At 42.2% G+C, this 10,664-nt stretch overlaps 2 protein-coding genes across 2 annotated transcripts in view; both read right to left on the bottom strand.

The window, feature by feature from the left end:
* The window catches only part of LOC119839458 (unconventional myosin-Ib-like), an 11,928-nt gene extending 1,329 nt beyond the window's left edge, over positions 1 to 10,599 (bottom strand). Inside the window, exons 1-16 of the mRNA XM_038365722.1 lie at positions 10,451 to 10,599; positions 9,895 to 10,086; positions 9,247 to 9,362; positions 8,983 to 9,053; positions 8,482 to 8,678; positions 6,797 to 6,860; positions 6,697 to 6,710; positions 6,326 to 6,410; positions 5,239 to 5,396; positions 4,996 to 5,143; positions 4,496 to 4,565; positions 2,847 to 3,210; positions 1,364 to 1,689; positions 615 to 791; positions 302 to 524; positions 5 to 112 (exon numbers count right to left, since the gene is read on the bottom strand). Coding sequence (XP_038221650.1) covers positions 5 to 112; positions 302 to 524; positions 615 to 791; positions 1,364 to 1,689; positions 2,847 to 3,210; positions 4,496 to 4,565; positions 4,996 to 5,143; positions 5,239 to 5,396; positions 6,326 to 6,410; positions 6,697 to 6,710; positions 6,797 to 6,860; positions 8,482 to 8,678; positions 8,983 to 9,053; positions 9,247 to 9,362; positions 9,895 to 10,011 — 2,238 coding nt within the window. The 5' untranslated portion in view covers positions 10,012 to 10,086; positions 10,451 to 10,599. The remainder of the gene's footprint in view (positions 1 to 4; positions 113 to 301; positions 525 to 614; positions 792 to 1,363; positions 1,690 to 2,846; positions 3,211 to 4,495; positions 4,566 to 4,995; positions 5,144 to 5,238; positions 5,397 to 6,325; positions 6,411 to 6,696; positions 6,711 to 6,796; positions 6,861 to 8,481; positions 8,679 to 8,982; positions 9,054 to 9,246; positions 9,363 to 9,894; positions 10,087 to 10,450) is intronic.
* LOC119837972 (serine/threonine-protein kinase fray2-like) overlaps positions 1 to 10,664 on the bottom strand; it is a 61,294-nt gene that overhangs the window by 30,649 nt on the left and 19,981 nt on the right. The window lies entirely within an intron of this gene.

Below are 10,664 nucleotides of genomic sequence, written 5' to 3'. Positions count from 1 at the left end.
TGACGCGCTGCGCGGCGGCGCGGCGGCGGCGCCGGTGCGCGCGCCAGGCGCGCTGCGCGGCGGTCACCAGTTGCTCCACCCGCGCGTTGCGCAGTGCCTCCAGCTCCCACACCTGTCGGCACGACTGTCGCGTTTCATTGGATGATCGCTTCTATCCGTTGAGAATTAAAACACGGTGAAATTATTTTAGTAAATACGTCGATGCAGACTTAAACTATTGGTAATTAGAATTTTGAAAGAAGACTCCTCGGTATAAGTTTTGGACCAAAACAAAATATTTCCTCCCGCAGTGTTTTCTTACCGTCCGCGGGCTGCGGATGAAGACTCGCGTGCGGCCGTACGTGAACTCGGCGCTGGGTATGGGCAGAGCCCGCAGCAGCGCCCGCGCCGCGCGCACCGGCTCGTCCCGCGCGCCCCCCGCGCCCGCCGCGCCCGCGCGCAGCACGCCGTAGCGCGCCAGCACGCCGCGCGCGCACAGCGACTCGCACCAGCCCGCGCGCCGCAGCAGCGCCATGTCCATGATCCTGCACAAGCGCACGTTGTAGTCGCCGCCCGCCGCAGTGCGCGCCGGGCGGCGGGCGGCGGGCGGCGGCGGCGGAGGCGGCGGCACTCACCCCTGCGAGCGGATCTGGTGGCGCAGCAGGTGCGCGTCGAAGCGGTAGGGGCGCAGCGCGGCGTCGGCGCGCAGGCAGCGCACGAGGCGCGGCGCGGGCGGCAGGCGCCGCACGAGCGCGCCCACCAGCGCGCGCTGCCGGCACGCCAGCGCGCTCGCCCGCCGCGGGGACCCGCCCCTGCACACGCGCACGCGACCCTTTAGCGCCCGTTTGCCAAATGACGCACGACCGGTTTATACGACTCAACGATCGATGTTACAGATAGATCAGTCTCTTACATTCTTTATTACTCGACCACGATCGAAACGATAGATGTATGGAATAGTAAAAACCGTTAGGATTATAATCTAACTCGCGATATTGTATTCTATTGCATGTCATTGCAGTCTAACGGTGCTAACAATTTCACCGTGACAAGTTAATTCTTTGGTGGTCAGTGATAAAACTGCGTCATGCCGATTCGTCGAAGCAAACGATATGAGCTATTTTGACGAACCTTGGTACCTTCTTTAATTTGGAATTTAGATACCATCGAAAGCCGAAGTTTGCTAAGTGAAATATGTAATTATATGATGTAATGATAGCTTTCACGTGACTTTAAATTTATTTGTAATTGTTTTATTTCTACATGGCAGATATATACATATAGTGTATAACAGATAGTACGGGACTCTAAATCATATCGGGCAGGGAATACGGGAAGCGAGTCGAACCCGGCGGGCGCGTGCGCGGCGTGCGGCGCGGGCGGCGCGGCGAACAGCGCGGCCAGCAGCGGCTCGCGCGCGGCGGCCAGCGCGGCGGCGCAGCGGCGGCACACGGCGTCGCGGTTCTTGGCCACGATGCCGCGCGCGCTGTACACGACGGGCCCGCCGAAGTGCAGCACCTGGAAGCGGTCGGGCGGCAGCACCAGCAGGCGCGGGTGGCGGCGGCGCGCCAGGCGCTGCAGGAAGGCGGCGTCGGGCGCGGCGCGCAGCGTGGCGTCGCGCAGCGCGCCCAGCACGCTCTCCGCGCCCGCGTCCAGCAGCTCCGCCGAGCTCTCGTGCTCCGTGTACGGCAGCGGCGTCCACGCCAGCCCCTGCGGCACGCGCCGACCCGCTCGCTCGTTACTCATACGTACCCTTTCGCGACGACGACGACCTCGTAACCTAATAGACACCTCATGTCATCCTTTCTGCGAGGAGACGTTTCGACCTTTCGAATTGAGAACATACCGGTGTTTAAGGCAACACGTCGGTTGATACGAGAATGACCCCAGAGGATGTGACTGAAATTTTTATTGTTATTCAGATGAATTTTGTACAAATTCTACGAACAGATGCTTTCTATTATTTAGGAATGCCAACATATCGATATGTATTTGTGCGTCGCTGACTAATTTTACTACGTGGTTCGTTACTTCACTATGAATTAGGTAATAATTTATTTTGGAAAACATTTGCTCACCAATAAAACTGTTAAAAGTTTTATTGAGTTTTTTAAATAATTTCACGCCGTTCACGATATCTTAGCGGCGGTTTCCGATAGCCAGTTCAGACCATATCTCTATTATATACAAGGCCAGCTATATACTCAATTGTGTTTTAAGCAAATTGGGAAAGTTAAATTAAATTTTCCATATGCTCCTCGTGCTTGACGCCGAAATATAGTTCCGTCTGTTGATGTTGTTGCTAAATTGTTTTTAGCAATCTAGAACAACAGTTTTAAATGGATGTTTTTTGAATGTTGTGTGTACTAATAGTTATAACTATATGAACCGTTCTTCATTTGCACAATAGTACGGTACATCTCTATTTGTATATGTGAAAAATAAAAAAGAAAAGAGAAGATCATATGGAATTTGTCACACTTGAAAATTTATATCCAAATTTAATTAAAAAAAGGAAATGCACCTGTTTTATCGAACAAATTAATGTTGGTGTCTATTAGGCTAGGACGTCGTTGCTTTTTCACACAGACAAGACAGCGAACATGAAAGAAGAGGCTAATTAATTATTCGATATAAAATCTCTAAAAAGCGAAATACTTCACTGGTTACTGTATATTAATTTCTATAAAAAAGACTATTCGACCGCGACCGATCGATGGCATATGAAAAACACACATTATCAACAAGCTCTCAATATTTTAAAGGCATTAATTGGGAGCTCACAATTCTTCCAAGTCGCCTGAAATGACGTTGAGATCGTAATAACTAACGTTAAAAAGAAGCAGTTGGAAAACCCTGGTAAGCACCTCGCGCGCGTACTCCTCCTGCTCGCGGCGCAGCGTGAGCGCGGTGACGGCGGCCTGCACGCGCTCCGCCGCGTAGTTGATGAGCAGCCGCTCCAGCCCGTTGCGCGCCAGCGACTCCAGCCCGTACACGTCGAGGATGCCCAGCGAGCGCCGGCCGCCGGCGGCGCGCCCGCGCAGCGCCTCGTTCACGGCGCTCACGAGCCAGTTGAAGAGGCGCGAGTAGAGCGCGCACAGCACGCGGTCGCGCAGCGCCCCCGCCCACTCGGCGCCCGCGCCCGCCGCGCCCGCGCCCTCCGTGCCCTCCGCGCCGTGCTCCGAGCCGCACTCCTCCTCCGCGGGGCACTCGTCTGCGCCGCCCGAAACCCTCCATTATCATACCCGCCATAAAAAAGCGCCACGGCCGGGGTTTCAACGCGGTATATTTCAATTTTCATTTGAACCAGTAGATTAAGAATGACAACTTGATAAGTTTCTGAATTTTGTCACTAACTGACTCACCGATCATCAAAAGTCAGCTTCAAATTCAGAACACAAATAGAGTTTAATATTTAGAATTTAATAATTTCGGTCCAGTTTTCTAAATTCTGTTTGTGTGTCAATCTAGTTGTTTAAAATGTATAATATCTTTTATATTTGTATTTTTAGTATGATAATAACTTATGTAATACCTTAAGACAGAAGGTCCTTTAAGTGGAGACTAAATTAACCGACTTGGTATTAATTGGATCTCACAACTTTTTATGGTAGAGAGACTGAGCTGCGAGACTTGTGTTTTATTACAGGATGTTTTTGAATGCATGACATATTCGCCAATTTATATTTTTATATCCTCGGGTAAATAGTATAGATAGCCTAGTCAGAGGATTTTATGTGACAATCAAACAAACAGAAAAAAGCATTAACAGAAATGGTCCGGCTACTAATTTATTATATGTGTATTAATAGATAATAGGGTGCGACATACTAAAGAATAAACAAAATATTTAGAGAGAGTATTTTTAATAGTTATCTTATCGGCTCTTGTTTTAGTCTTATCGGCGTACGTAAGCGTGTTGTTGTACGAAGTACCTGTTCTTCGCTGCAAATTGTAACAATATCATATAAATTGTTTGTTGTGTTGTAGATCGCAGCAGATGTTGTGGTGTGTTTTGTATTTAAATTTGAATTACGATTTTCACTATTTGTTTTGTTTAGGATCTCTAATACGATAAATTTGTTATGTACATACAACACGCATTCATTATAAGAAGATGCATAAGGCCACCCAGTAAGGACTTGTACCCAGTAACGATTGCGACATCGCGCACACCTGCGATTCCAGAGAGTATGGCGGCAATCACCACGACCGCGACGCTGCCCCGCCGAAGACGAGGGACACTCTTGGTTCCAACATTGAACCGGAGGGACGTAGTTAAATAAGTTAGATATAATTTAAAATGTAATTCTTTTATTACAATAAATTAGTATTAAGTAAATTTCGGTTTTTTTTTTTGCGCCTTCGTGGGTCGGTCAATTTAATTAATTGTCCTCCACAAAGCATTAAAAAAATAAAAATATATAATATGCTGTGTGCAGTATGTAACACGTAGTACACAGTGTGTGGGGCGGGCGTACCGTGCGGCGGCGGCTCGGCGAGCGGCTCGGCGAGCGGCGCGGCGCCGAGCGCAAGCGCCAGCGCGTCCGCGTCCACGCCGACCAGCGCGCACGCCTCGCGCATTTCTGCACGCGGTACACACCAAGCTTTACTGACTTTCGATTCATTCGAGACAAATTCGGATGAAATTTACTTTTAATATATATTTTTAGTGAGTGGGTTATCTAAGGATAATACGACTTAGACGGGTCTACTAAATATACATATTATTCTAAAATGTTGTCTATTATATTAGCGTCTTACGCTTATATTTTGAACATTAAATTTCTACTAAATCTGTTATCGATATGGTTAATAGTATAAAACTTTTCTTTTCACAAATAGTACCACCGTAAGTTGCTATGAGTGAAAATCATTTCTATCAATCGTGTTAATCTTTTATTCCGATTAAATAAGACTGAGCCCTGAACAAACATATGCATTTATATAAAGAAGAAATGAAAAACTTAAATTAGAACCATACCCTGCATGCACTATTTAAACAACTGTACGCACCGTACTCGTGCACCAGGCGCGTGCCGATGGAGCCGTCGATGTGGTGGTGCGGCTCGAACTGCACGTTGCCCAGCTTCAGCAGGAAGGCGAGCACGCGCAGCACGGCGCCGCACTCGGCCGCGCTGAAGCCCAGCGCGTTCATCGCCGCCTGCAACACGTCACGCGACGCGGTCAGCGCGGGCGAAGCGGAGCGGGGCGGGGCGGAGCGGGGCGGGGCGGAGCGGGGCGGTGTTGGTGACGCACCTTGGTGAAGGCGAAGTGGTCGCGGTCAGCGTGCGGGTCGTGCGGGCCGGGCGGCGCGGGCGGCGGCGCGCGGCGCGGCGACGCGGGCGCGCCCTCGCCCTCCGCGCGCCCCACCAGCACGCGGTACGTCTCCCAAGACCGCTGCAGCTTCAACCGTTCTGCGCACGAACATTATACTATCATTATATTTTATTTATTGGAACACCAACAGTATATATACAGAAAATTGATACATATAAACATTACAAAAGCAAGTGATCCGGCACATGTGCTCATTATAGGCATCCACAATGTAATTATTTCTATTCGTACAAACTCTACAATTCTATTTTGTTTGTGTTGCCCTGGATATTTTTGCAAACATTTGTTTTTGAGTAAATCACAAACGTATTCATGAAAGAACTGAATGTGCTGTTTTTTTACGATTTTTTTTGTATCTTGTATTTTGAACAATTAATTACTGCTGGTCTTTAAAAAAAAGAAAAATTATAAAAGAAGAGCTTTTAAAAGGCGTTTTATTAAAAAATATGTAACATATTTTCCTCTCTATTTACTTCGATATATGTGGCATTATTTTGGTTTTTAAAATTTTTAGAAGATAATGTTGAATCAATTAGTTTTATACTTTGAGTGTAAATAATTATTGAGTATCAATATATGAGTATCAATTTGGATCCAAAAAGAGAATATTCACAATTGTTGCTGGTGTGTCGCTTATACAGATAAGTCATGAATCATGATGCATGGAAGATTTTGCTTGATACCAGAGACGATATTGCAATTTGTCCAAAGCGGTATTATTCAAATGACAATGACGTATAGAATATTTCAAATCATGATATTCTACAAAAACAAAAAAAAAAAAAAGAATGAGTGTCTCGGTTATGCCATTATAGTTAGTAGTAAGTAAGTCTCGGTTATGGCATTGTTATTGCTGTTATTTTTTTTTGTGACTTTTATGGTGCCTCCCTATGGAATGAATTGGAAAAATCTATTTATTTTTGCGTAAAAATCAAAATACCCACTCAAATACCCACTTAAATGTATAATCTTTGATCGTTATAGTTATTGTTTCGATCGCACTCACTGAGCAGGTGCGCATCGGCGCCGGCGAGCAGTTGATACAGCACGTGGAAGTTGCGCTCGCCCTCCGCCACGCTCGCCACTCGCTCCTGCACACAACACGCGCTCGGTCAGCCCACCCGCGCACCCCGCGCACCCCGCTCTGCCGTCTGCGCCGCAGGGGGTTACGCGCGACTCTCGGGGTCCGTCAATAAACTATAGTTACCTTTAATTTTTAGTTTTATAGCATTGAAATGCTTTATAAATGACGAATTTTTGAAAGAATAGAAAGAATTTGATCACGAGGCAGGATTCGAACCCGCGTCCTTTTGCCATACCGTAGCAACGCCTAGCCAACTCAACAATCGAATTTCCTCTACTCTTTCTTGTAGTTACCTTTTCCAAAAGGTCTGCATGTTGAAAAAAAAATATATACAATATCATTATAATTTTATTCCAATTCATAATATGTACGAATGAATTTTAATATACTCACAATGCGTCAGGTGTCCGCCGACCGGTTCGCCTTTAAAATCGAATTCTATGTCTAATAACTTGCCCTGAAATACATTCGTAATTTACTTTAGTTGTAAAATAGAATATAAAACATACATGTTAAGAGATGTCTACACATACATAACATTAATAAAATATTTGTATGTTTGTATGTAGTATTTTTATTAATAGAAAAAATGTAGGATCTCTTGTAATACCTATTTCAACCAATCCGAGGAAAAAAAAGGGTCTCAAAATGCCGCAAGCGCGGAAAGTATTGTTGTTACAACAATACAATTTTCTACAATATCATTGAGCATTTCAATATGCATGTACGAAAAATTGCGCGAGATTATATGTCCAAACATTGTAATAATTTCAATATGTTAACTACTTTTTTACTGTTATGAAGTAAATTAGAGATCCCAATAAAAAATAAAACTTTTAAAATAATGGTTTTAAAAATTAACTGACTTCAAACCTTTCAAAAGCGAAAAATTAATTACTGTAATAACTATGAGCCGAACCCACTCGTCTATTTGGAGTCGGTGCCAACAAAGAAAATTAAAACTCAAAAAAAATTTGTTTAACTCCAAACAAAACCTAAATTAAACCTCACTGTTTATAAAACGAGGGCTTTTGGTTGGTTAAGAATGAACATTTTAACAAACTATATCCTCCTATCCTCTATCAAAAAGCGGTCCTAGTTTTCGTAGTGAAAGATATTTTACTTAAAGTTATTATTGATGTGAATGGTAAGCAAAAATAGTTCATAAAAAAAGGACGACTTTAAACTATATGAAAATAACGCAGTATAAGTGATATTGTAATATACTTTTATTTCATTCAAATTTGTTAAAAAGAAAAATGAATTTTTTTACCTACTAGTGTAATCGAAATGTACTTTTTTTTTTTTGTAATATACCTTTTGTAAATATAACATGTTCGTAATGGTATTCATTACCAATTAAATTTATTGGCCTATCAATAAAATAATGAGACGAACGTAATCGATGAAAAAAATAACGGAATATTGATATACTTTTTGGCTTGTCGTATGTATACGTCGTTACATAAGAAGTCCCATAGATGGCGGGCAGTAATAAAGCGAATATCTATAACACTTGTAATGTATGTAAATAACATCCTTAATTTTACTTCATCCCGACCTTGCAGGTTTCATTCAGGATCATTTTTTTCTGATAGATTAACAAAACTTTCTTTCTTACTTTTGGTAGCTAAGTAGATAACATGAAATTTTCAAAATCATGGGCAAAATATTTGCAATTGTGTGAATGATTTGAGAAAAAATAATTACATACTTAGCTAAAAAATAACTAAAAAACAAATCTAAGTTGATTCTAGTAGTCTATAGTCTCACTTAGTCTCATACATCATGAGATAAAATCATGAAATCATTGTATTGTCACCGATTCTTAATACTTGACAAAAAATTTAAAATCGAGTCTTAAGGAATCGGTTACATACATTGTTAAAAAAAGGATAAATAGTCTAGTTTTACTGAAGCGCATGAGTTGAGACTTTTAGTTAAATAAATTTTAGTAAATTTTATTTTATAACTCTGGACGCATCGTCAATAAGAAAACCATATGAAATTATGAGAGCACGGTGGAAACACATCTCTTTGAGTTGGAACAGTAGAAAGTAAATAGGTGTAGAGCTCACGAAGCGACTCGCGTTGTGGTTGCGCGCCGTGGCGGCGTTGCCGAACGCCTCGAGCAGCGTGCCCGCGGCCGCCAGCGCGGCGCCGGCCGGCCCGCCCCCCGCGCCGCCCGCGCCGCCCCCCGCGCCGCCCGCGCCCGCCACCACCGCGCACTGCAAGCACACGCGCGCCGCCTCCGTCTTGCCCGACCCGCTCTCGCCTGCACACGCACGCGCACGCGCTCTCACTCATCCTTACTTATTATAATATATACGGTACGACTAACAACTTGTATTTTTATTTCTCGATGGAGCTGCATTCTAGATTTTCAAAATAACGAAACACTCAATTCAGTATGTCTTACTTTTGCGGCAATCCTTTCTCATTATCTATTTTAACATTTTTTTATTTAGTTGCAGGTAGTCTGACGAAAAAAGAATGCTGATCTCTTTATTAAAGATTATTAGATGGAAATCTACATAATATCACTAACCTTCAATCTACATACTTTTACGTTTACTCACCTGTTATTACTATACATTGGTTCTCATTGCGATCCCGGACCCATCTGTATGCCGTGGCAGTTATTGCATACCTACCAAATAACAGAAGATAAGAAGATTTTATTACAAATAAAAAATGTTGATTGCATAGATAGTTGTTAGTTTTCTTTTGTTGCTTTAAGAAATAGATAAAGCATTTAGCTCTCCAATCTTTCATTCATTCTGATCCCTTCTTTAATTTAAAATCTGAAACAACACAATTATAGTTGGTTAGATGGAGCTTACAGATGTGGAGGTAACAAGAAAGGCGGACGCGCTAGATACGTGCGCACAAGTTCAGCCGAGTAGAGTGGCAGCGGTCGACAGGGGTTCACCGACACCAAGGCATTACCCACATATGTCTGTAACAAACAAAAATTGTTATAATATGTCGATAAATTGCGATCTATGGCATTTGCTTGTGAATAAAATGCAAATATATTGCAGTTATGTATCATGTCAAGAATTTACTTCTCTCAAATGTCCACCAGGCTGCAAGTCTACCCGTAATTAAAATAAGCCATGTAACAATATTAATACCCATTTCACAATTTGACAGTCATTAGTATTATTTATTAGTTTATAAATAAATGTTTTAATTTAGAGGGACCATCAGAGAATACCCAATTCTTTGGGAAAATTGGGTTGCATTAATTCTCAATATTGTTTTCATCAATATTGAGATCCTTATCCAATTCATAACAAAAAGAGAAGTTGGAGCTAAATACAACTTTTTCATGTTCGAATAATTATCAAGATGTTACACAAAAATCGTAATAAAATGGTTTTGGAAATAATAAATGGAAATTTAGTATAAATAATAGGTGTTTACATGATACTAAACATTACAATGCAATTGAATTTTAGTAAAGTTAAAAATGCTATATTACTGACATATATAATGTCCCTTTTATAGCGGACATGCAGGTTGTGCAGGAAGGAGTCCTCGGTGAGTGGTGCCAGCAGCACGGCGTCAGCGAGGCCGGCGGACGCCGCCTCGGGCTCCGCCATGGCCCCGCGCCCCTTCTCACCGTATGCAGACAACAAACTTTTGTACCATTCTTGGCATTTTCCTTACTTGTGATACTGAAATTTAATAAATTGACAAATTTCATTGATACATTTAAGATAAATTATAGATTATTAGATATTGTTTATTGGTTTTTGTTAACTGTATGTGCATTGTACAATAGTGTTAATAAATAATAAATAAATAAATTTGTAAGATAGGCATAAATTTATTTTTTATTGATAACAATTAAATTTGATAATTTTTAAGATTTCCATAAACTCAAATACTAATCATATTTCAGCTATATTATTTACTAATATTTTATTAGTTAAATTAGTTAAATAAATCTTATTACAGCCTCACTAGAGCCTTTGACCTCCTCTAAGTACGGTAGCAACTTGTACTCTATTAGTAGTCCTAAATATTCTATAAGCTTACCTTTGCATAAAAGTATGATTTAGTAATTGAACTAATTCTGAATAAAGATCAACCCATTAACATTTCAATATATTCTCATATCGCAGGTTGTATCAGTCAATACTCAATCAGTAATCATAGACGACAGATCACAGAGAATCCCTTCCGAAACCCTGTCACTGTAACGTCAATTGTCATTGCGATTTACAGCTGTTATACCCATAGTATCTATCTA

Source organism: Zerene cesonia, chromosome 3, assembly GCF_012273895.1.
Source record: "Zerene cesonia ecotype Mississippi chromosome 3, Zerene_cesonia_1.1, whole genome shotgun sequence".
Classification (NCBI taxonomy): Eukaryota; Metazoa; Arthropoda; class Insecta; order Lepidoptera; family Pieridae; genus Zerene; species Zerene cesonia.
This window is presented reverse-complemented; position numbering and strand designations above follow the sequence as displayed.